This window comes from Pollicipes pollicipes, unplaced genomic scaffold (genome assembly GCF_011947565.3).
Source record: "Pollicipes pollicipes isolate AB1234 unplaced genomic scaffold, Ppol_2.1 Scaffold_5724;HRSCAF=6776_pilon_pilon_pilon, whole genome shotgun sequence".
Lineage (NCBI taxonomy): Eukaryota > Metazoa > Arthropoda > Thecostraca > Pollicipedomorpha > Pollicipedidae > Pollicipes > Pollicipes pollicipes.
This window is the reverse complement of record NW_023596746.1, coordinates 42,398,685-42,423,967: the sequence shown is the minus strand read 5'-3', so window position 1 is coordinate 42,423,967 and position 25,283 is coordinate 42,398,685. Positions and strand designations below refer to the sequence as shown.

The following is a 25,283-nucleotide window of genomic DNA, read 5'->3' as shown; positions in this document are numbered from 1 at the left end:
CGTCAGCGCCAGTCAGGTGGCCGCCCAACAGACGGACGCCGCCCACCGGCTGGCTGAGCAGCAGCAGCACGTGCAGCAGCTGCAGCACGGTACGCCGGCCGACGCGCGAACGTCACGCGCTTGTATGCGTACCTGCCATCACACTATTTGCATGTCTGTCCGTGGATGTGTTTCGCTCATGGCTGGTACCTAATATCTACACAGACAAAATACTGTGCCTATCATTAGGCTTGACGGGACAGCTCCGTGGCTGGATCGGGCCGGATGCCCGTTAGACGGTGTTCTGGTGAGCGAGCAGCGCGTCCCTCCACAGAGCGTGCTCGGCTGGAGGGCCGGCTGCGCGGGGGCGCCGCCCTCCGCTCGGTCCGGCAGCGGGCGGACGCCACCGAGGCGCGCCGGGACGCGCTCGAGCAACGGCTGGCCGAGCGGCGGCGGTCCGACGCTGATGATGAGGCGGCCGCCCAACAACTGCGCGCCCAGCTGGACCAGCGCCAGGTGAGCCCAGCAGCCTGGAATTATGATCACGCTGGTACCTGGTGGGTATTCGCAAACGCCAGGCTCTCCGGCTGGGGCGGGCCGTAAGTCGCGTCTTCCGCACGTTGGACCGGTCTGCCGTTACCCCCGGTCACGTGGGCCAGCACGGGTCCCGTAGGTTGTCCAGAACCGTTCTGACAGCCCTGTTTAGAGGCCGGCAGATCACGCCAATCAGCCATGTACTCCTGCCTTTTCCTTCGGGCTGGGGCGCTCCTGACCCCTCTATAAAGTCAGGCACGTTGCACGTTTGGCGCCAGGTACGTCATAGGTACATTGCCAGTTGTGCCAGGTTCGGCGCCGAGCGCGTTGTTTCCGTCGCACCAGCAGCACCAGGGACAGCGCAAGGGACGTGAGGAGCACCAGACACGTCGCAGGTACAGCGCCAGGTGTGTCAAGCACAGGGCCGGGTGCGACAGGTACGTCAGACACAGCACCGGGTGCGTCAGGTACGTCAGATAAAGCCGCGTCAGGTACGTCAGGCACAGCCGCGTCAGGTACCTTAGGCACAGCCGCATCAGGTACCTCAGATACAGCCGTACCAGGTACGTCAGTTACAGCCTCGTCAGGTACGTCAGGCACAGCCGCGTCAGGTACCTTAGATACAGCCTCATCAGGTACCTCAGATACAGCCGCATCAGGTACGTCAGACACTGCGCCAGGTGCGTCAGGTACGCCAGATAAATCCGCGTTATGTACGTCAGACACAGCCGCGTCAGGTACATCAGGCACAGCCGCGTCAGGTACCTCAGATACAGCCGCATCAGGTACGTCAGTTACAGCCGCGTCAGGTACGTCAGGCACAGCCGCATCAGGTGCGTCAGTTACAGCCACGTCAGGTACCTCAGGTACAGCCGCGTCAGGTACGTCAGTTACAGCCGCGTCAGGTACGCCAGGCACAGCCGCGTCAGGTACGTTAGATACAGCCGCGTCATGCCAATAGTCAATGCCACTGTCAAATGGCGTAGACGCATCGGCGACCGGCCGGCCGGTCGGAGAAGTTCCCGAGAATTAAACTGTAGGTGGTATGTGCTCGCGTTGGACTTAGCCGGCCCGCGGGGATTGCCAGTGTATTTGAGTGACGAAGATGTCGGCTATCGAGTACTCGTCTGGAGGAAAGTAAAGCGCTAAACATGTATTCTGTGGTTGATAATCGGGGACGGTGTCGTCGGCGGAGGTGTCTTGCCAACTGACATGTCTGGCCATCACAGACAGGTGGGGATGGCATGCGTCTGAATCCCACTGGACGGTGAAGTGACTCTCGTAGCGCAGCGCGCCGGTGAGTCGGGCTAGTGGTGAAGGCAATTTCGATTGTCACGGGTGAATCTCGCGGACGGTGAATGTCACGACGCCGTTTCGTGACGTGATAACAGCCCTCCTCCGCTGGCTGCAGGCGGAGATGACGTCGGACCAGGAGGCGCTTTCCGCCCAGCTAACCGGAGCACGCGACGAGCAGCGGCTGGAGAACGAGCGGCTACGCTCGCTCGAGCTGCGCGTCGCCGAGCTGCGCTCTCAGCTGGAGGGCGCAGAGCTACGCTGACTTCGCGCCGGTTTTGCCGCAGCTGCGTCGGACCCGGCGGGTCTACCGACTTCTCACGCCGGGAAGCAGGCGGTGCGACTTACCAGTCATCGTTGGAAATACTTATCGTTCATGTTTGCGCTGTGTATTTCTTGAACTCTCGACTGTCAGTTGATGACCCAGGTGTCACTCACTCGTACGATTGGAAGACAAAAGTATGCTGGTAGGTCATCCAGCTGGCAGAGTGGAAAGGTATGCTGGTAGGTCATCCAACCGGCAGAGTGGAAAGGTTCACTGTTTTGGGGTATGTTTTCGTTAGTTGTGCCTTTTCCGAACATACTTATTTTCATTGGCTGTTATATTCTTGTTCATTAGTGGTCATTGTTTCGTTATGCTATGGGTCGGCACTACCGTTTTTCACCATTCAGATAGGAGACGATCATGCTGAATACTAATACACGTCTTGCATTCCTCCAAACTTCCTCTTCCCAAATGTGTTGTGCAACGTTTGCCTATGAACCAGCGATTATTTCTCCCTATGTGCAGGTAAGTACGTATTCTCCCTGTGTACAGGATCAGGCGCCGAAACGGAATTTGCGACGGGAGAGGCTCTTTTTGCGGGCTACGGATAGATTCTAGCCCCATTAATAGTACCCACGCGCTGCGAACAGACGAACAGACACCTCAAACGTTAGTGGTACAGTGTCTAGCATAGCGATAAGCTATCGATGTTGGCTTACCTTCAGGGCAAAAGAGCAAACCTTTTACCCTGGCGCATTTAACAATTGTTTCAGCCCCCCCCCCCCCCCACGCCTTCCGCTTCCCCTTCCCCCCGCCGAATATACACGTGTGGGGTACACTGTGTGTCCCGAGTAGATGCTTCATATTTTACCGGAACGCACGGCATTTAACTAGCGACATCGTGATCATCTGGCATAGAAGTATCGTGAATATAGCAATAATTAGGCATCTCGTCGCTTCCCCTGCGCAAAATCCTGGATGCGCCTCTGTTGATTACGTAATATTTTCTTTCCAACCGTGATATTTGTCAACAGGTTTCAGGCTACTGCCATCAGAGCTGATCAAGAATACGTTGAAAATTTTGTCAGGGTTCTTTCATGCCCAATTTGCCTTATGTCATACAATTTGTTGGGTACATTTCACAGCCTACGAGAATGCTGTTCTCTATTTCCAGGATTCTGTTTTCGCAGGCGAAGCCGGGTTGTCAGTGACAAACATGGCACGTCCGTGCGGGTGGGGAGGTGCGTTTATGTTGGGTCGAAATTGGTTGAATAAAGATTTTTCAGCGGGTAAATGTCGAAATCTATCTAGGCTGCTCTACGGTAGTGGGCCATCAGTACAGATAGGCCACAGGAGAAGTGTGACAACCAGTTCTGGGGCGGAGCGGAAAAGGCTTGGCATATTTGGGAAGGCCGTGCTGTTAGGACTTGGAGTGGGAGGAGTGTACGGATATTACAGTTATGAGCAAAGAAAGAAGCTTTTATCGAAACCAGCATCAGGAGAGCAGTTCTTTCTCAAGGATCCTCCACCCAAACCGGTGGTCTCGCGGCGGGTAAGTTTTTGAATGTTGCTAGTCTTGTGTAATGAACAGCATGGTAAGACAGCTACACTTGTTATGTAATCATGGCTTTCACATGCTATAATGTGAGGTGACGAATTTATATATGTATATATATATATATATATATATGTGTGTGACAATCTTGTTTCTGCTTTCATTGTCTTCAATATATAAACCTTATGTGAGGGTCTTTGTATATTATATTGGTGTGTGATCATAACCATTTGGCTTAGCCATCTGTGTATTGTGCAGTAGTCTTTAGCATGAGCATGGGCAGAACATATATGGGCAGTGGGCATATGGGACATGAAGTGTTGATTTTTGTGACATTGACAAGCTTAACACAGTAAATACATCCTGTCTTGTACATATCAGGTTTCATGGGTTTAGCTTTTGATTAAGGATTGTTAAAAGTGTTGCTTGTTTTGGGTCATTTTCAGAAAACACCTGGTAGAAGAGGGAAGTGGCAAAACAGCCAGTAGTTTCAGGTCACAGAGAGCCAATGTTTCAAGAAAAATATGGCTCTTGATAGGTATATTTTTGGGCAAGAGTATTTAAACATTCTTTCACCATAGCATAATCTGTATCTTCAAAGCAATTTCATGTGTTCTTAGTTTGGTGCACACATGCACAAGGTTCAACACCATTATTATACAAGCACTCCACTGGATAATTATTTTTCCAGAATGTCATGACTGCTATGGAGTTAACACATTTGTTGCTAATATTTCAAGGTGATTTGACATCACATGTGTAAGTTATTATACACTGAAAAGTCTTGCATCATATGTTACAGCTCCTGTCCATTGATTTTAACATATACAACATATTCATTTTGTCAACACACTCAACAGAAAGGTATGTGATGCCCAGCATTCCAAAACTCATCCAGTAATGTGCACAGAGCGTGAATTTAAATTATACAACCAGAGTTCTGGCTCTTCAGCTGCCCATTCAATCAATTTTTGGTGCTAATCTGTTGCCCTTTGACCCTGACCCAGACATTTGATCAATTCAGCTCATTTGTCAAGCCTTAGTCACACAGATACTGGTTTGACAGCCATCTGGTTTGATGCTGGCAGGCCAATTTTAACACTTGCTCCTGTGGGGGCCAAATTGTCCCCTCCCCCCCCCCCCCCCCCCAGAAGGTATTTCCAAAGTGGTTGACGAACGGCACAAAGTAGCCACACCAAATTCTGTGTAGCTGTAGACAATTGAATAGCAGATCATTTAGTGTAAAATTTAGATGTACCTTGTAGGCTCGCTGACCTATGGCAGGTTAAAGTCAGACCATGGTTCCAGCGAAGGCAATTTCCAGGGAATTGTTCAATCTGATGTAACTATGGAGTATTTGATGAAGCCAAACTTCTCTGAGATGCTATCTTAGGCAACACAAATGTTGAGTAAGCAAATTAAGTTGACCTGAGGTCAGGTATGAAGGTCAGACCAAGGTCAAAACCAACTGGTTTTATTACTCTGGGGGCTGCTGTATGGGATAGTTTCCAGTGCTGATTTCAAATGTATTGATAACAGGAACCACATTAGACATCTTCTATTTACTCCTTAGAGGTCAGAATAGGTCATTGACCTGAGGTGACCCATTTTAACATTTTGTTTTTAGGAACATACTGCCTAGCATAATCTTTTTTGCCTGTCCAAATGCAAAACTCAGAGCAGTCTTGTATGATTGTGATGACCATGACCTTCAAAAGGTCAGACAAGGTCACTGACAATAAATGCGCTCGCGACCTTTTGCTTTGAAACAGTTATCTAGGTTCTGGGGGCACTGGAGTCCAACCTGTAATTTGACCTTCTTTGACCTTATTTGACCCGAAGGTCGTGACCTAGGAATCTCAAGTTTTGACCTAAATGAGTTCTTGTACAGGTCAAATCACCCTGTAAATTTGGTGTCCCTAGCTTTCCTAGTTTTCGTAATCTCAGCTGGGGCCAAATTGACCCCCTCCCCCATCCGAGCGAAGGGTATCGAGCCGGCCACCCGGGCGCGTGTTAAGTGAGGGGAGGGGCCATGGGCAGTAAGCCCAAAGTGGGGGTGTTATGGCATGTAAAATATTTACATCCCTGCCACCCAAGTGGCCGAATATTGAAACACTAGTGATGCCCTTCCTCTGATTTAAATTATCATGCATGCCAGTACGGCCACCAGTGTATCAAGGATCTGGCCTGGGAGAAGCACACACTTCTGCCGTAGCTGATGTGCACTTTGTAATTGAGGCATACTTTTGAGAGTTTTTGGATTAAATGTCCTCCACAGGCATGCCTCCACAGCACTGTGTACCGGACCACCCCACTTTCACGTACAGAGTGCATGGCATACACATTGTACCAAGCAAAGGACTTAAAAACATCCAAGGTGGTTGTGTAGGAGTTCCGTCTGCCCCCCCCCCCCCCTCCCATCCCCCCGGAACGAACCGACACAGCCAAATTAACCTCAGCGCTGCGCCAACGTGGAAGCGGCGGAGCGGAGACACGTGGCAGGCGCTCCACACCCCAGCTCTGAAAACATGGCACACCTGCGCTATGTCGTTCTATGGACAGAAGGGAAGTACACGTGGCATTCCACTTCCAATCGCCCCAGATTATCCTCTCGCCGTGAGCGTCCCCAGTGCGGCCCAGCACGGGCCCAGTATCTCTTGAAACGGTGTAGTAACGCAGGCCGACGCTGTGGCGCGACACGTTCGTAACCTTTCACGGCATGGACGCCTTTTGGGTACGCTCTGAACGCGACTGTGCATGTCTCCGACTCACAGCCTTGGCCATTCCGAAACTTACAGCCTGGCCCCAGCTCAGAGCGGGCTGCTCACGACGCAACTAACGCGTGCCCTGATGCGCGCGTTAGGGACGCGTCTCAGCACACCTCAGCACGCCCTAATGCGGCCCCATTGGGTGCGTTCGTCCGCCTCGACACGACACAGCTCCGGAAGGCCTCAGCGCTGCCCTAAAAGTGGCCTCGGCAATGTTACGGTCTCAGCAAGGCCCCGAAATGGCTCAGGCAACAGCCGGGCACGGTGCCATCGTGGCGCCATGTGACTCGCGCGATGCTGCCTCCACCTGGCGTACGCACGGACGCCGCGTATGCCGTGGAGAGGAGCGAAGCAGGCGCGTGACACCCGTTAGGTATTCGAGCCGAGTTTTTTTTACCAAGAGTGCGATCGCCTTCTGCGTGCTCAGCGCTAAATAACCGGAGATAATGAGCGCTTCGTTAAATCCCCAATTACAACAACCCGGTGAGCAACATTGTCTATATTGGGAATAAAAACTATGATGCCTGAATTCCCAATATTCACTGTTCATGTTGCCGTTTGCCTGATAGAATGTCATTCGCCCAGCGAAATTATCGCATATAATCAGGCCCAAAAACAGTAAAGCATCGTCGGCCATCAAGGAGACTGAGAATGACGTAGTGCTCGTCGCTCCACTGCTGGCGCCGGGCTTGCGCCGGATCTGTCGCTGATCGGCGGCACTTGTGCCGGTTCCGCCGCTGATCGGCGGCACTTGCGTCGGATCTGCCGCTGATCGGCGGGACTTGCGTCGGATCTGCCGCTGATCGGCGGCACTTGCGCCGGTTCTGCCCCTGATCGGCAGCACTTGCGCCGGTTCTGCCGTTGATCGGCGGCACTTGCACTGGCTCTGCCGCTGATCGGCGGCACTTGCGCCGGATCTGCCCCTGATCGGCGGATGTGCCACCCCCAGGCTTCTATTCCGGAGGACAACACCGGGCTGAAGCTGACGCTCTACCAGTACCAGACGTGTCCCTTCTGCTGCAAGGTCAGGGCGTTCCTTGACTACTACGGCATCTCCTATGACCTGATCGAGGTCAATCCGGTGCTCCGGAAAGAGGTCAAATGGTCCGCCTACAAGAAGGTGCCCATTGTGGTGGCGGAAATGCCGGAGGGCTGTCAGGTATGTCGTAGCTGTTAGTTTGGCGCGTGACGGGGCAACAGACGGGATTTTGGGCACGCACGCAGACAACTGACTGAATTAATGGTTTGGTGTTATTGAGCTATATTCTGTGCGTAATATGTGGTGCAACGCATAACATGTGTTTTTTTATCAACGAGCATTTTGGCATGTACGTTGTATGGCAAGCTGACGACAGTTCTGGCTTTCTAGATGATCGGCACGTCGCTTACGTCTTTTTTGCCACTTCTCGTTAATGAAGTGTCACATTTTGGGGGTTACAGATGTGGTAACCATCGGGATCAAACCGCGTCGCATTTGTCAGTTCTCGCGACGGATTGGCGGCCCCCGAACCACACAGACTCCAAAGCCAGAGCTGCTGTCGCTGACCGTCCGCGCTCTCCCGGCAGCAACTGAACGACAGCTCGATGGTGATGTCTGCGCTCTACTCGTACCTGTACGACCCAAGCCGAAGCCTAGCCGACCTGGCCACGTACTACCCGCCGCTGGTCTCCACCGACGACAAGGGACGCCGCAGGACCGACATCATGAACAAGTACTTCCTCATGTACGGCGACAAAGACACCAAACGCACCAAGGACGACATCAAGTAAGCTGGGGAACGCGCGGAGTGGCTGGATGCCAGGGCAGGGTTGTGCGTTTGTGTTTGTTTTTTATGCAGGGTCTGGCGTGATTGAAACGTGTCGTTTCCACCTGGTCCTTTAAATTCTAACTAGGTCGATGGCAGTGATCCGCTTAAAGTAACGTCTTTGTGCTGCGGAGTGAATGCTTAAATTTGCAAAGTATGTAAACATCTGTGATACGTAATGCCTGCTTTCGTCCGTAGTTGTAACGTTTGTTACAGCTCACATGTATCAACGGTGATTTGCCAATCTTATGTAATGAATGGGAACCTGTGTCCCCTGATAGCTCGAAATGTCTCAAGGCCTCTGATAGCTCGAGATTCGTCGATGGTAGACTCCCAAAACCTCATGATGTGCATCAGCCTGACGGGAGGGAGATCTATGTAGGAAGCTATCAGGTTAGCAAAGAAAATTGGCTGCTGCGTGCTGATTACGTATCTGCCAATGGGGACGAGACGGAGTGAAAACAATATGACGCCAAGAGAGCTTACCAACACAAACTGAGTGATGATCCCAAAGAGGGTTTGACACGTGGCTTTTTATCCGTGGCGTTGCATGCTCACCGCTTGACGAGGAGTATGTGACGAATAGGGGATCAACACATATCTCACCACCAACGCATGTGCACTTCAACGACAAAACGGCTGGACAGCTGGACACCAGACCCGTACAAGTTGGCAACGGCCAGCTGCAAATCGAGATCGGCCAAATCGAGGGTACTTCCGGCGAAAACATAGAATTGGCGACGGTCTCTTAGCCAAGGTCTTCCTGACCTGAAAGAGCGGTGCCAACACCTAGCCAGGCTCAGCGAGCAGGGCGCCCAGGCACCGAAAAATTGCGTTCCTGATGATTCAATGGAGAAACAGCGTGGAGAAACAAGAGCGTACAGTTCCGGTGGGCGCTGACTCAGGCCCAGAGAAGGCTGTGAACTACCTATTGAAGCTTCTCAGCAGTATGGGGGCCATCGTGAATGCCATTACAGGGGTTTACAAATTTACGTAGGCTGCTGCAGAGAAGCCGACCTGTCCAGGAGGGTGAGGAGGATGAGACCGACAATGTGGTGGACAGGAAAGCTCTGCGACCGTAAGGTTTCTTGTTGTAGGAGTGCCGTTGCAGCAGAATCGCAACAGACACCGGTACCCTGTCTGCACGTGCCCATCGCCATGTCGTGTCGTGACGTGTGCGGCCTCTGTTACTCAGCGCCCGACCCGTCTGCTGCCGAGAGTGCCCGAGCCGGGTGGCCGGCCGTAGTGCTGCACCTCGGGACGGCACCGGAGTCCACGGACTGGTCGGCTGGTTAAACGGCGATTCAGTTGACCGGGGCGACCTGTTTTGTGCCGAGGACGTTTAGGGGATAATCTGGGACTGATGTGTTACGTTTACAACTTGTATGCTACCGCTTACGCTTGGTGTCTTTGAAGCTGAACATCTGGCAGTGTGGTATGTCTGAGATGGTCTCAAACGTATTGTTCCAGCAGTTAATTTCCGACCGACAATTTGGTTGGAGCGTGATACACTATAAAATACACATACAAATACAAATACCCACGAAAAAATTCGGATCAATGTCTTATCATAAAACCAAGCACAGTGATCTCAAATAGTTAACATGCAGTGAACATTTTTTCATCACTCTCGCGTCGCTGGGCATCCCAGCCATAATCTGAATAATCGAGGCTGAATTGCAATAGCTACTGCCTGCTTAACGTTGCTAGTGGTGCAGTACTAAAGCATCCCCTGCTGGAAATACTGAGAATTGTTTTGTCATGTTCTTTTGTGGACATTGCTACACTTTTTGCCTTATTCTCCTGCCGATTTGTTGGCAGTAGTACGTAGCTCTTGTAGCTCAGTAGTACGCCTGGTTGGCCGCGTATGTGTCTTGGCTAGCAGCGAATCCTGCATAAGGGCGTATGATCACGCTGTCGGTTTTCATTCGCTCTTTTTTCAAACACGCGTGTTTCAATCTTCTCTCGGCTGTTCTCGACCGGATTTGCGTGTCTGCAGCGCATTTGAGGACCGCATTGGCAACTGGCATCGCACATTTGAGGACCGCATTGGCAACTGTCCGCACATTTTGGAACGCAAAGGATGGGGGTTCTTCGACGTTCACATCGCCTCGCCGCTGACTGCGCGCACTCCAGCCGGTGTTGCAAACCATGAGCCTGCGTCGTGGGGCACCATGTGGACGACCTGGCCACTTTTGTTGCTCTGCGTGCCCTACGCGCTCAGCGACGACCTCTCCAGCTACGTGCGTCACCACCAGATGCTCTACTACACCCCGGCGGCGGCGGCGACGGCGGCGGGTCGGGGCCGCGCGCGCCGCGCCGTGCCGCGGCTTGTGACGCTGAGCGCGTTCGGCCGGCGCCTGCCGCTCGAGCTGACGCCGGACCCGTCCGTGTTCGCCGCCGACGTGGCCTACCAGGGCCCGTCGGGCGCGGCGGAGGGCGCCGCGGCGCTGACGCCGCTCTACGTCGGCCGCGTGGTCGGCGTCGCCGGCTCGCGCGTGGCGGGCGCGCTGCTCGACGGCGTGTTTGACGGCACGATCACGCTGCCGGACGACACGCTGTTCGTGGAGCGGACGGCAATGCATGTGGACGGCGGCCCGGCCGGCCACTCGTTCGTGTACCGCGCGGGCGACATCGTGGCGCGCCGGCCCGGCAGCTACCGGCCCTGCGGCGTGGGCGAGCGGCCCGAGCCGTTCGACGCGCCCGCGGTGGGCGCCCGGCACCGCCGCGCCACAGACCACGGGCGGAACCACACGCTCGGCGGCGCACACGACGGCCATGGCCATGGCGACCACGACCACGACCACGGGCACGGGCACGGGCACGGGCACGGCCCGTTCTCGGTGCGTGCCGAGGCCATGTGCTCGATGATGGTCGAGACGGACCCAACGCTGTGGAAGTATGTGTTCGAACGGCAGGGCGGCAGCCTGTGGCGCACCGAGGCCTACCTGCAGGCGCTGGTGGGCGGCCATGTGCAGGCCGTGAACCAGGTGTACGCCGGAGCGGTGTTCGACGGTCGCCATCACCACCACGGCATCCAGTTCCAGGTGCAGAAGCTGGTGGTGGGCGACGACAGCTCGTGTCTGACCAACTACGCCGGTGCGCGCAGCCGACTCTGCTTCCAGCACGCCCAGTCGCAGACGTTCCTCAACGCGCACTCGAGCGCCAACTTCGACCCGTTCTGCCTGGCGTTCGCGCTGACGTATCACGACTTCGAGAATGGCGTGATGGGCCTGGCGTGGATTGGCGTGCCATGGCTGACGGGCGGCCGCGGCGTGTGCTCCCGGCACGCCGTGCGCCGCATTCGCAACCCGGACTCGGGCGTGGCCGAGACGCGCGCGCTCTCGCTCAACACGGGCATCGTGTCGCTGCGCAACTTCGGCCAGCGCGTGCACCCGCTGGCGTCGCAGCTGACTATGGCGCACGAGATCGGCCACAACATGGGCTCGCCGCACGACACGGGCGCGCTGGGCAGCCCCTGCCTGCCCAACGACCTCGGCGGCAACTTCATCATGTTCTACATGTCGCAGAGCGGCCACCAGGCGCACAACGGCCTGTTCTCGCCGTGCAGCGTCGGCAACATCTCACGCGTGCTCGACTACATCGGCGAGGGCCGCTACTTCAACTGCTTCGAGAAGCCGGGCGCCGCCTTCTGCGGCAACCGCGCCGTCGAGCCGGGCGAGGAGTGTGACTGCGGCTTCACCGACGACGACTGCGGCGACAAGTGCTGCTACCCGCGCCGGCCGCGCGGCCTGCGCCAGGGCCGCCTGGGCTGTCAGCGCCGCTCGGGCGCCAGCTGCAGCCCCAGCGAGGGCGCCTGCTGCAACCGCGACACCTGCCAGCTGGTGCCGGCCAAGGACAACGTGACGTGCGCCGACGCCGGCGAGTGCACGCTGGCGGCGGTCTGCGACGGCGCGTCGCCGAGCTGCCCGGAGCCGCCGCACCGGCCGGAGCTGACGCTATGCCGGCGCGGCAGCCGCGTCTGCCAGGCCGGCCGCTGCACGGGCTCCACCTGCCTGGCCGGCGGCCTGCAGCCCTGCCAGCTGACGGTCGCACACGTGGGCGACGACCGCGAGCTGCTGTGTCACACCGGCTGTCGCGCCCACAGCGGTGCCGTCTGCCTCCAGCAGGGCGAGTTTCGGCTGAGCCCCGGGGACAGCTGCAACGGCGCCACGGGCGTCTGCGACTCACTGCTGCGCTGCCGGCCTCTCGACACCCGCGGTCCCATCGAGCGGCTGCAGACGCTGCTTGGGGACGGCGGCGGCGTGGGCGTCGCCGGCGGCGTCGGCTGGCTGCGCCGCAGCTGGTGGGCGTCGCTGCTGCTGGCGGCGCTGCTGGCCGCCGTCTGCGCGTTGCTACTGCGCTGTGTGGCGCTGCACATCCCGTCGTCGAACCCGAACAAGCCGCCGGCGCGTACGCTCACACAGACGCTGCACGACCCGGTGGCCACGTTTTTCGGGTTGCGCGGCGGCGGCGATCTGGACCTGTAGGCGCGACGCCTGTAGCGTCTACAGCGGCGGCGCGGCTGCGGGTCTTGATACCGCACTTGTGGGGACCTCTGGCTCGCGGGCCGGGGGGACTTCCGTGCCGCCCACTTCGGCAGTGGCCGGTGTATGTGTTAGAGGACGGCTTGATTTTGTGTCGCTCGAAGTGTCGGACACGTACGGTTGAGGTGATCCGTAAATATCCATAGGTGAAACTGTGAACCTCTTTGTGGGGGGTGGAGCGTGGCTCCCCGCTGTGGAATCGTGCCTCCCAGTAGCATGTAGGCCCTCAATGCGAACAGTGCTGGAGAAGGATACAGTGAAAATCATGGTCCCTCCCCCCCCCCCCCCACACACACACTCTCTCTCTCCCATTTTTGACTTTCGTCCTGCCATCAGTCCTTGTTACGACGTTCCACTCCTTTCTGGCGATTGACCTTGCAAAGTTGTTGGCGAAGCAACTACGAGGTCGAACAATTCAATTTTGTTGCCATTCGATAAAAAACCGTCTGTTTTCTGATATATTATCGAGGTTGACAATTAGACAAGTCGAATGAGAGACTTCGGAAGGTCCGAATGGTCAGGTGCGTAGTGGGCTGTTGGTATAATTTTCTGGGCTTGGTCGCTTTGACGTTGCTTGGGAATGACCGCATTAAATTAAGCGTGCTCCCCGTCGCCGGAAGCGGGACATTCCGGGGTATCATCTGGCATTGTTATATCATCCCCCCTCCCCCCTCCCCTCAGTACATTCTCTCGGATATGCAACCATACACATCGGGTATAAACCGTGTGATGGTTCGATGGCAAAAGAACGTGATGACTCCAGTCCAGCTTAGGAACAGACAGCTTGTTTTTACTTCCTTTCCAAAGCTGCTATCCCTCTTACCCGAAACGGAACTCGGTTGTTGAAATGTATTGGGCATGCACGATGGACACGTAATATTGCGATGGCAATGAACAGTTCAGCGATTGCACATGCTGCACGCGCACTGAGACATGTGGACATTCCAGGGCTGCTCGCGCCCGCCGACAGTATTGAGGAACAGCACCACTTTCCGTCGGGGCGCTTTGCGTCGACTTTGTGGGATTTTGTAGATCACTAGCTGAGGTGCGGTGTGAAATGACTCAGAATGCTTAGGAGCACGCACAGCCTACAGAAAACGAACGTTATGTGTTGCAGCACATAACAGCAACACATGGCAACACGCAATAACAATAAATGAGCAATGTTAATTAACAGGTGCAATAGCAGGTAACAAAACGAGTTCGACCAACAAACGTGTGACGATGTGCGGAGGGATCGGCCCACCCCGTCTGTAAGCGGGGCCGGTGGGGTGAGTCGGCCCGGTCACTGCTGTGACCTCGTACCGGGACGGACCACCCGTCAAAGCGTCCGCGACACGGGCGTCTCGCGCGGTCGTCGGCGTCGCACGCCTGCGGTGCCGGCTGATCTGACCGATTCCGTTGTCTCCTGGCATGCTGAAGACAGCGTACTCGCTCCGAGACTCTTGACGTCACTCGCCGCGCTGGCCGGCTGCTGTACAACCAGCAGCGCCTGTTGGCGGCCTTTGCACTCTATAGTTCGCGGCCTGGCCGTTGCCGGAAGACGGCGCTAGTGCGTGCTGTCGGGCCGGTCGTGGCCGGCATTCCAGGCGTCGCGCTGCTGCCGCTTTCGTCTGCGCCGCTGCAGCTGGCGCGCCAGTCGGCCGTCGCCGCCCCGCTCGCCGGCGGGACTGCCGCCGGACTCCGACCAGCATCCCGACAGGGTCGAGTCGCTGCCGTCTGGAATAAGGCGGGCTAGGTCACGACAGGTCCTGGCTGGAGCGCCACGTCCTGGTGCGGTTTTGTTCCAGGACGGGGTACAAAATGCAAATTTGTTATCATGATTTTATTTGAGAAAAATTTAATTTGTTGTAATTTCGTAGTGATGACGACTTTGCAAATCCACAGACAGTTCGCAACGCGACGCAGATGGGGCAGCGGCTGCTCTCAATAAGCCATGGCTTAAATCACGCGGACCTATTCGGCAAGCTCCTCCCTCAGGCGCACTGAGCGCCGCTCCGTGGGGCTGCCCCGTGTGGCTTACCGTCCGTGTCGTCCAGGCTGGTCCGGCTCTGTGTGTGGCGTTCTGTGCTCCTGGTCGTTTTGGTCAGCATGGCTGGCGTCTGTGGTGGCGTGAGGCAGTGCCGCTCGGCTGGCTCGGCGCAGGACGTCTGGTGGCCGGCCGGCGCCGCCGCCGCCTATATGGGGACGGCGCTGCGCGGCCGCCGACTGCGCACGTCGGCCTCAGTTTACGTTGAGTCGTCCTGGAACGGCGCTGGCACGCGCGCAAGGCCGAGGGCCGGGAAGGCCCCGCTGGACGGGCTGGCCAGCTGACTGTAGGGCTGGTGTAAACAGCGGCGGCGGTGGTGGTCGAGAGCCCAAGTTCCCCATGAGTGCGGTCGGTCGTTCGATTTTAGCGTCTGCGGAAAAACCGGCTAAGTGTAGCGTTGCATAAGTCCAGAGTCCAGCAGCGGTAATCGATCCACGCCGCAGTCGCGAAGGCCAGCGTGGGGCTCCATGCATCATGCTCATTCGCAGGATATTATGACATTGCATTACGTAAGCAAGGGCTAAACCCACCAATCACTGTGTTGGGCAAATCCGTGCACATTGCTCAGATTACCAAACCGGAAGGTATTTGTAATGAAAAGCGTTATGTATTGATATAACCTGGGTTATTACCACACGAAGTCGACGGAAAAGACCTTCGTTAATCATGTCGTACCGAATATGCTATGCTTATTCTTTTGAAGTTGTTTATTGGTATGACGGTTTGAGTGCAACCAGTTCCCGCTTCCGATCGTATCGTTACGCTGTTATTATCTCAAGATCATGGCTGCTGGTGACGGGTCATCAGTGGTGTGCAAAATGTGACCTCTAAGAAGAATCCAGGGCATCTCACATATGTATTCTCACTCACCAATGCTCGGCTCCATTTTCCGAAATGCCATTGACAAAAAAGTGTCACCACCAATGCCATATATATATATGACATTGGCACATGGCATGGTATAACTATAACGTTGGTACAGCCTTGGCATCAACAGTGGCTGGTTTCACCCTGTTCCGGTGTGGCTCCCCTTTATCCCGTATTCCGCGTAAGGGGTTTACCCAGTCCACCCCCTCCCCTGAGATGTCTGGAACTACCGGCCCTATTCTGAAAATCAAACGGCGTTTGGCTTCTCGCGACAATCTGGATCACCTGGCTGAACACAGCATCTCAATAATTTCTGATCGGTGCAGCGCAGGTGCAGGGGAACTCTAAATTGATGCACTTCTGATCCACACAGCTGTTACGTTTACCAACCGATATCGACGCTACCAACGCAGATCAATGGATAATGATCACGATAGGCATATGTTAAGAGGGGAAACTAACCAAGGGAAACCAAGAGAAACTAGAAAGGAATATGGACAGGTCATTGCACTGTTGGTGATATTGCACCGCGCAGTATTACCAGAATCTTGCATGTATTGGGCAGCCTTGGCCAGTCTGACGGCCCGCGGAGCCGTACACCGGGCCTCCCGGTCGAGCGCCACATCCCGGCCGAGTGGGATCGTGCGGGCGCCACGTCCGTCACGGGCGCACCGTGCCCGACGTCAAGCGAGAGCGGAGAGATGTAGTTCAGGGCCGCCGCTGCGTCCGGCTGTGCAACGGCGTTCGTGAGGCACGACCGGCAGTCGCGTGAGCACACCCGCGTTCGTCGCTCGTCTCGCCGCCCGCCCGGCCGGCCTCGACGGTGACCGGCCGCCCAAGCCCAACGGCGACCGGCCGCCCGAGCCCGACGGCGTCGGCCGCCCGAGCACAACGGCGACCGGCCCGCCCGAGCCCGACGGCCGTCGAACCGCCCCGAGCACAACGGCGACCGGCCGCCCGAGCCGACGGCGTCGGCCGGCCGGCGGCGGGCAGCGCAGCGGCGGCGCGCCTGAGTCACGGCCAGCTCCGCGTGACACGGGTTGGCCGCGGTCTTCCCGCGGCGACCGTGGAGTACTCGGCTGACGGACCGAGATACGCCTAGCTGGAACCGCTCCGCGTGCCGTTATGACAAAGTTATCGGGAACGACATGCCCGCCAGTGGTTTGCATGGCGGATTGTCGCGTCATGTCGCCACGCATCAGTCTTAGTCGTCATGAAGTCGCCATGTCTTCGTTGGTGCCGACGTATAACCGTTAATAAGCCAAGACACTAACACAATATTTCACTAGGATTTCACTAGGATTTCACTATTCCACTGTATCAACACTATTTCAGCAACCTCAGTAACATCGCCTCCACTGTCCCAGAGAGGTGACGTTGCAGTTTTGATGGCAGGGGAGTGTGACAGCTGAGTTTTTGCACAATTGTACTAACTCCACCAATCTGGGTGCCGGTAGTGTAGTGGTCAACGCGCCTCCGTTAACCACTACATACATTTGATACTGGAGTATTTCGCAGGAATCGGTTCAAATTTGCAGGATCCCGTAGAAAATTTGGCATCTCCCCCCCCCCCCCCCCCAGAGCAATACAAAAGCAAAACGGTTTGTCACACATTTAGCCGCCTGCAGCCCCCCATAGTCGAAGTCGATACGCGTATGTTACTCTGGTATAGTGTATTGTGACAAGATCCATGGCGCGGTTTCTGAAAGAAGACATTTCACAGGGGTATAGATGCAATAAGGACAAAAAAATGCTGCAATCAAAATGAATTATTTCACAAATTTAACTCTTCCGTTGACATGATACAATTAGTTGGCTACGAATACATTTCAATATTATCCTACGGCTCGACAAATCTGTGTTTTAAGAAAATCTGAATCTTGTATTGTTTTGGCGCCTTTAGTTGCAATTTTTATTCTGACAATAAGCGATCTTTAAGATTTGGCGCCTTTAGTTGCAACTTTTATTCTGACAATAAGCGATCTTTAAGATGCCAGAGGCGCTGGTTGTGCGGCGTTAGCTGTAATTAAGCGCACTGGTGTGTTGGCACGCGCAATGTGTGCTAGCTTAGATCGTTTCTTTCATTGTGCTAGCTGTACCTATAAGTGTAGAAGTTTCATCAAGGGTGTTTTTTCATTGTCTGCCATTCCTTCCGCAACCGATCTCAAGCTGTCTGCTTTTCTGTCCCTGGGAGTTGTGGTCCTGCTCACTTCTACTTGTGTCCCTCGCCGCATTCTCCTCGCTGCTGTGCATGTCTGCCTGCCGTCTCCCCCCCCCCCGCCCGCGCGGCAGACTCGCCAGGCCACCTCCGTTCTCTGACCTGACCGCCCTGGACCACCGCCGTCCCCTGACCTCGCCGCCCTGGGCCACCGCCGTCCCCTGACCTCGCCGCCCTGGACTACCGCCGTCTCCTGACCCCGACCCTGGACTACCGCCGTCCCCTGACCTCGCCGCCCTGGACCACCGCCGTCTCCTGACCCTCGCCGCCTTGGACTACCGCCGTCCCCCTGACCTCGCCGCCCTGGACTACCGCCGTCTCCTGACCTCGCCGCCCTGGACTACCGCCGTCCCCTGACCTCGCCGCCCTGGACTACCGCCGTCTCCCGACCTCGCCGCCCTGGACTACCGCCGCCCTCTGACCTCACCGCCGTCCGCAGGGCGGAGCGGAGCTGGCGTCGCTGGGCCGACGACGTGCTGGTGCACGCGCTCTCGCCGAACGTGTACCGCACGCCAGCCGAGGCGCTGCAGGCGTTCCGTTGGTTCTCCGAGACCGGAGACTGGGAGCGTCACTTCGCCGCCTGGGAGCGCCTGCTGGTGGTCTACGTCGGTGCCGCCGCCATGTACGGCATCGGCAAGATCCTGAAGCGCCGGTGGGTGCGCGGCGGCAGGGCGCGTGGGGAGGACGTGGGACGCAGTCGGCCCGGCTTTCAGTTGTGATGCTGTCGCGACGCGCTGCGCTTTGTGTTGAGGATGCCCGGAGCACCTCGCCGCCGCAGGTGGCCGCCGATCCCACTTCTGTGACGTCACTTATCGGTTACCCCCGTTGGTGTGACGTCAGAACAGTCTCAGCTAAGCTCAGCGACGAGAGGGCGTACGTGCGGCCGAAGTTTCGTCCCGGCCTTTGAGTGAAGCCGATTTGAGGGGTGGGCCGTGACCCCGTACTGACCGACCTCAAGCTCGGCCGCCGGGCTCCAGGCGACAGCTGAAAGCTCGGGGGCGATGACCCACGCAGTCGAACCGACCAACCTGCTCGCTCTCAGAGTGCGCGTGGTCGGGGCGGATTGACGGACATTGAGACGGCGGCATGCGGGACGCGTAACAGTATTCCCGTCTGTGTACCTGAAATGCTCCCCCTGGGGTGCTCATTGTGTTGTGGCTCTCGGAAAGTTTGGCAGTCGATGAGTGTAGGTTACGGCTCGGACACATCCCGTTCCCTCAGGGCCGGGCCGCGGGCGTTTGTTTCTGAGTTGGCAGTCCTTATGCTGACAGTGACTGACCATCAGCACGTGAAGAGGCGTCGATGTCGCCAGCGCCGTCACCACTCTGGCGCCACCGGCAGGCACAACCTGAAGGACGACGTGCGTGAGTCGCTGTACGATGGCTGCGCCACCTGGGTGAAGGAGTTGCGCAAGCGGAAGACGCCGTTCCATGGGGGAGAACGTCCCAACCTGGCAGACATCTCCGTATACGGCGTCCTCAGCAGCATCGGTCAGTGCCCGCCGGCCGTGGGGAATAGAAGCCCATCGCGGGACTGAATGGGACGTTCAGACGCAGGCACGGTCTGACAAGAAGGCAGTCCAAGATTGGCGTGCGACTGTATTGAAATTTGGCCGAAAAAGAAGACGTTGGGAACATCGGCGCATAGCATACTAACATGACTTTGCTTAGCCCTACGGTACTTACCGAGCAAGGGGTCATAGCCCGACTGTACTTACCGAGCTTGAGGGCATAGGCCGACGGCATTTACCGAACTGGGGGACATAGCCCGACGGTGTTTACCGAGCTTGAGGGCTTAGCCCGGCGATACTTACCAGGCTGGGGGGCATAGCCCGACGATACTTACCGAGCCGGGGGCTTAGCCCGGCGGGACTTAACGAGCTGGAGGGCATAGCCTGGCGATACTTGCCAGGCTGGGGGCTTAGCCCGGCGGGACTTAACGAGCTGGGCGGGGGCATAGCCCGGCGATACTTACCGGGCTGGGGGCTTAGCCCGGCGGGACTTAACGAGCTGGGCGGGGGCATAGTCCGGCGATACTTACCAGGCTGGAGGCTTAGCCCGGCGGGACTTACAGAGCTGGGGGACAGATGTAGCTGCCCCTGGGGGCCGCGGACACGCAGAGAGTTAGGCTATTTGCCGATGGAACGTAGAGTTTTTTTTAGAGTTAATCTATGTTGCGATATGGCGCGTGTGTATTGTATGCAGGATTTTGGTGGTTGTTTTGTGACAGAGCTGACACCTTGTGCCTACCTTTGGTGTCATTTCAGAGGGATGTGATGCGTTCAAGGATATTCTGGAGCACACCAAGATCGGCGACTGGTTCTACCGCATGAAGTCGGCTGTCAACAACCACGAAGGCTGTCGGAGCGTGGTGTAACGTTGCCGACCCCAGAACGCTAGCGACATCTAGTCTCTGTCGCCGTAATCACGATGGCGTCCATCAGCGCGTGGTGGGTGTTGAAGTGTGTCTGTCTCAGAGGATGGTGGCGGCTTGAGCAGGGACCGACCGAGGCAATATGTGAATAAAGAGTGTGTGGTTTGTACGCCTGTCGTCCCTATGGAGCTCACTGTTTGTCTTGTCTCGTGCCACCACACACGTGGATGAACATCGCTGGCGAGCATGCCCACGAATGAGTGCCCCCCCCCCCCCCTGACCGTCCGCCGGGGGCGGCGGGTGGCGCCAGCAGGCGGGGGGCAGGGTAGACTACTGGACGGTTACCGGCAACGCCGCGATAAACACGTCTCTCCCATCAGGCGCTATCCCAAGATCGCAGACCCTGTTCCGGAGTCGTCTGGCTTCAGCTGACTCCCCGTTGTGTCCGGCGCCTGGTTGTCTGTATTGTGAGGCCGCGAAACGGCTGTCGTTTGCATGTCATGAAACTGCAGATTGTTTCTGAGTCTTCATAGAACTCTGACGGCGAACACCGGCGTTTGGAAATCCATGCACGGTTCCCGCTGAGTGGCCACTGTGTTCTTCACCAGATGTGATTTGATAGCCAGTTTTATCCAGTCCCGGATCGCCGTCATGGGCCGCCTATCACAGCGAATGATTCAGCGGCGTAAGGTGTGAAATGCCCAATACACCCGAATAAAGTGATGGTGGTCTTTCATTGAATTGCCCGGCAGTGTTACTGCGTCAAAACTACGGTGTCTGACTGTGGCAAAGGATGTGTGGATCCGTATTCACGGGCGATGCTGGGGTTTCGACGGCCATCGCGCGGGTCTCAAATTGGTGTGGAGACGCAGGTATGTCGCGTGACATATTCTCACATATCTACCGGTTTGAGAGCCCCGCACTACTACCGGAACGCTTGCAAGAACATAATCAAGGAATCAGGCGACGCATAAGCGTTGCCTGATTCGTACGTACCTAGATCCTTCGTTCCGCATGTCATGTCAGAAGAACTGAAAGTCGTGGCTGCGTGCGTCTCGATGCCACTGATGTGTGCCGCATGCCAGCTGCGTCCACAGCTCCCGCAGAGCACCACCGCGCGGGGCTGTGAGTGCACTGGTCATTCGCGACATTGATCCCAGCCAATGGTTAGTCAGTTGGCAGTCGACAACGGATCACAGACGGCTTGCCATTGCTCTCGAGCGCCTGTGCGTGGTATCGCTGCATTGTACCCTGCAATGAGATAGGTCCTCGTCGCCTTCCGTCTGTTCGCGGTCCATCATGTACACAGACGGCATGAGTTGCAAGATAACGCAACCCACATCAACAATGCTGCATTGGAGATATTGCCTTTGAATGGGGACTATTTTTGCGAAGTCACAAAGTTGTGTTCCCAATATTACTTTCCTGCAAGTGTCATTTTCCTGCGAGCTGCAAGGATGAAAACAAAACGTTAAGTTATTAGCCGTCTACAGTTGGAAGAACCCTTGAAATGCATGAACCTCCAACATGAATATTCGATGAAACAGTCGTAAAAACCTGACGATCGACACCAGCCGACCAAACCGATGGCGGTATTCGTCCGACCATGACCACCAACACAAGCCGTGTCGAACATGCCTAATGGGAGTGATGCGGTTCACTCCGCCTTGCGGCAATCAGCGGGGATTTCCATGGCAGACATTATTAGTCGCGCAACTGAACTTACATTCTTTACTCCCGAAGCCGTACACGTCTAACATCGTCTGAAGCCACATGACATCGACCCTGCGTCGGTTACTGACGCCTGATTTCGATGATCGACGCTAAACAAAACTATAATGATGCCCGACGACAACATCTTTCGCCAAGGCAGAGCAAGCAGACGTATTAGACCAGGTATGTATTTTTTCTATTCTGTTTCAGGGAGACTCTGACACCGTAACGTCACTGAGAGATAATTGGGCTAAATCCGAGAGGTAACCTGTATTTAGTGTATTAGGCGCTACTTTTTTCCAGCTCGGCCTCACCGATCCTATTTTGCGAAACTCACTACTATGATAGAGGCATAGCGACCCTGACCCGCGAAAGGTTCCTCACCAGATTATATTCCAGCGTCAGGTATGGGACTTAGGGTTCATTCCCAAGCAAAAATAGGCTGGAATTCGCGATTTACATTGGTGCAGACTCTTAGTCAGTAAGTGGCCCCTGTGTTGATCAGGGGACAACATAGTCCGGCATTGACAAAAAGCTCAGAGTCGACCTGGGATAGTGCTCGAGGAGCCCATGTGGGAGCCGAAGGGTCCCTCGAGACTGATGATCAAGTTCCCGATTGGAATGTACAAGGGCTGAGCCGGGCCATCAAACGTCAGATAGGGGGGTCTTTTGCACCGATTGGGGACACCCTGTGACAATGTGGGTCTCTATTTCGATCAAATGCCACCAACACCGAACAGTCGGCTCCGTGTCGGTCTGAGCCCTGAGGGCCCTTTTCCTAACCGGAGACAATGTGGGAACCCGCTTTTTGCATTGGCCGGGACCTTTAAAGCATCGAGGGTTTCTTTGCTAGTCAGAGACCCACAGTGCCTAAGGGAGGGCCCAGTTTTTTGCAAGTGGCCTCGAGTCGGTCAGGGCAACATCTGTTGGACAGGGACAGGGACGGAACCCCGAAAGCCAGGGGCCTCTTGCGTTGTTCGAGGCCGTTTGAGAACGAAAGTAGAGATGGGAGCTAACTATGTGAGTTCATAACGCAATAGCGGAAGGCCCTTTGTCAAGCAGGGCCCCGGTACCGAATGGAGGGCTCTCCATCCCATTTCAGCCAGGGATCCGTTATGCCGAACTGCAGTTTCCATGCTAATTATTGGATACCTGCGACCATGAGGCATCTTTCGCATCACTCAGGACCCTTGCGTCTATTTGGGAACAAATGGTCGGATCGGGGGGTCTCCGACGTCAGTGGGACGACCAATGTGTGATGAATCCCTCGAAGGGTTTCCGTACTGACCACGGCATCCCGCCCGTGTCACCCGTATGACAGCCGGCAGGCACCTCACGCTGTAACCGTGTGGCCCTGAAGCCCCTGGCTGGGAAACAAAATGTGCTGTCTATCGCTCTAACCCCCGGGTCCCTCGCCCGGAAAAAGAAAGAGGTTTCCTAAGTGTCAAACAGGACGAATTGCAATGAGGTCGAAAATTAAAATGACCAACATAAACAAGGTGCTCATCCCCGTTCAAGATCACCATGTCAAACAAATTGCAGAGAGCAGTTTTGTGGTTGCGTGCTTACAATCTTAGGAGCAACAACACCAATGCCCTGGGTTGTAGTTTCTATGAGACCGAGCGGCGTTGGCCACTGCAGCTAACACCGAGTGGTGGGCGCCTGGCGCCCGGGAGCAGCCAGGGTGAAATAATGCTGTCAAACATCTTCGAAAACAATGCCTGCCGTTGATAACATCGATAACGGCTTTATTCAACTTGAATAATTTTGAGCTTATCCTCTGAAGAGATAAACAACGACAGCAACACGAAAATAGCGGTTCTACCTTTACTTGTCTAGTCCTGCCATCAAATTCTTGCAACGGTCCCCGTTGCTGTAAATGGCAATCCGTTCATATAAACAAATATACAAATTGCACAGATGAAACATACTCCTGGTACACCTTCCAAGCGTTACAATTCACATGCTAAGGCGTTCAAAGGTACTTCCTTCAGAAACGACCAATGTATGAAGCTGAAGGGGCGCAGTTACAACTCTCTCTTGCATAATGAAAAATGGAAGTGCTGTATAAATCCAAAACAGGCTAGTTTGAACGCAAATTTACGACCTTACCTTGATCTGAGGTCTACGTTCACGATGCCCATGTACAGCCCAGAAAAAAATCCGAAGCGGCCCCTGATTGCTACCGGCTTAGGAAGAGTCGTCAAAATTCAAACGGCATTACATCTTTTGGTGACTCCTGGCTTTTTAAGTGAGAGGGCTCCCCACAAAATCAAAGGGGCCATATCCGATGTCTTTTTTTGGGTAAGGGCCTTACTCAGGGGGAGTGCCTGGTCAGTCCTGTGTTTCACCCTACAATTAGTACCAAGACTCTTTTGCGTCCCTGCGTCGGTACGCTTATTGAGCACCGAGTATTCGCGAGTAAAGATCCTCCCATGGTAACGGAGAAGCCAGCCCAACTAGCAACGTTCTTACAATAAAGCCGCATTACGCATGACATTGACACGACGAGTGTTTCATTTTCCACACGCTCCAAATGAAACGCATAAGGGCTGCTTTCCTTTCAGTGGCACAAGCATCTCGGAACAGTGTCCTCCAGAGGCACAGCTGGCTTACATTTCGTCTTTATGGAAAGAGCGGGGATTTGGGTCTCTCACGCGTAGCCTTCTCAGCAGGAGGGTATCTACCCAAGCGTACTGGCGGGAAGGTTGAAATTTATGTTCTTAACTTATGCGTGGAATGAACATTTACAGAATATCACATGAGTTCGCTATAATTTATACTTATTAAAATGCATTTGTATTATGGATGGGATTTTGGTGTGTTGAGAGCCTGGATATAGGCGAGTTATGATGGCCACATATATTGTGGACACTGGACGTTTCTCATAATGAGGATTTATACAGCACTTCCATTTTTCATTATGCAAGAGAGAGTTGTAACTGCGCCCCTTCAGCTTCACAAAACAGGTGCCTTTATAAGAAGCAGATGTAACCTGCGAAATTTCCATGCATGATTGCTGTGACTGCGCACATGCGCCTTACAAAGATATATGGGCGTGGTACACACACACACACACACACACACACACACACACACACACACACACACACACACACACACACACACACACACACACACACACACACACACACACACACACACACACACACACACACACACACACACACACACACACACACGCACACACACACACATATATATATATATATATATATATATATATATATATATATATATATATATATATATATATATATGTGTGTGTGTGTGTGTAATATGTATGTAATTATATATATAATTATATATATATATA

General features: G+C 55.1%; 1 protein-coding gene across 1 annotated transcript; it reads left to right on the top strand.

Annotated features, from left to right (window-relative positions):
* The first annotated feature begins 3,267 nt into the window (after nucleotides 1–3,267).
* Su(P) (prostaglandin E synthase Su(P)) lies at nucleotides 3,268–20,957 on the top strand. The gene is made up of 6 exons (XM_037226758.1): nucleotides 3,268–3,623; nucleotides 7,344–7,553; nucleotides 7,961–8,160; nucleotides 18,300–18,512; nucleotides 19,202–19,350; nucleotides 20,127–20,957. Exons 1-6 carry the CDS (start codon nucleotides 3,288–3,290, stop codon nucleotides 20,234–20,236), a joined length of 1,218 nt encoding a protein of 405 aa, XP_037082653.1. The 5' UTR covers nucleotides 3,268–3,287; the 3' UTR covers nucleotides 20,237–20,957.
* Nucleotides 20,958–25,283: the final 4,326 nt, after the last annotated feature.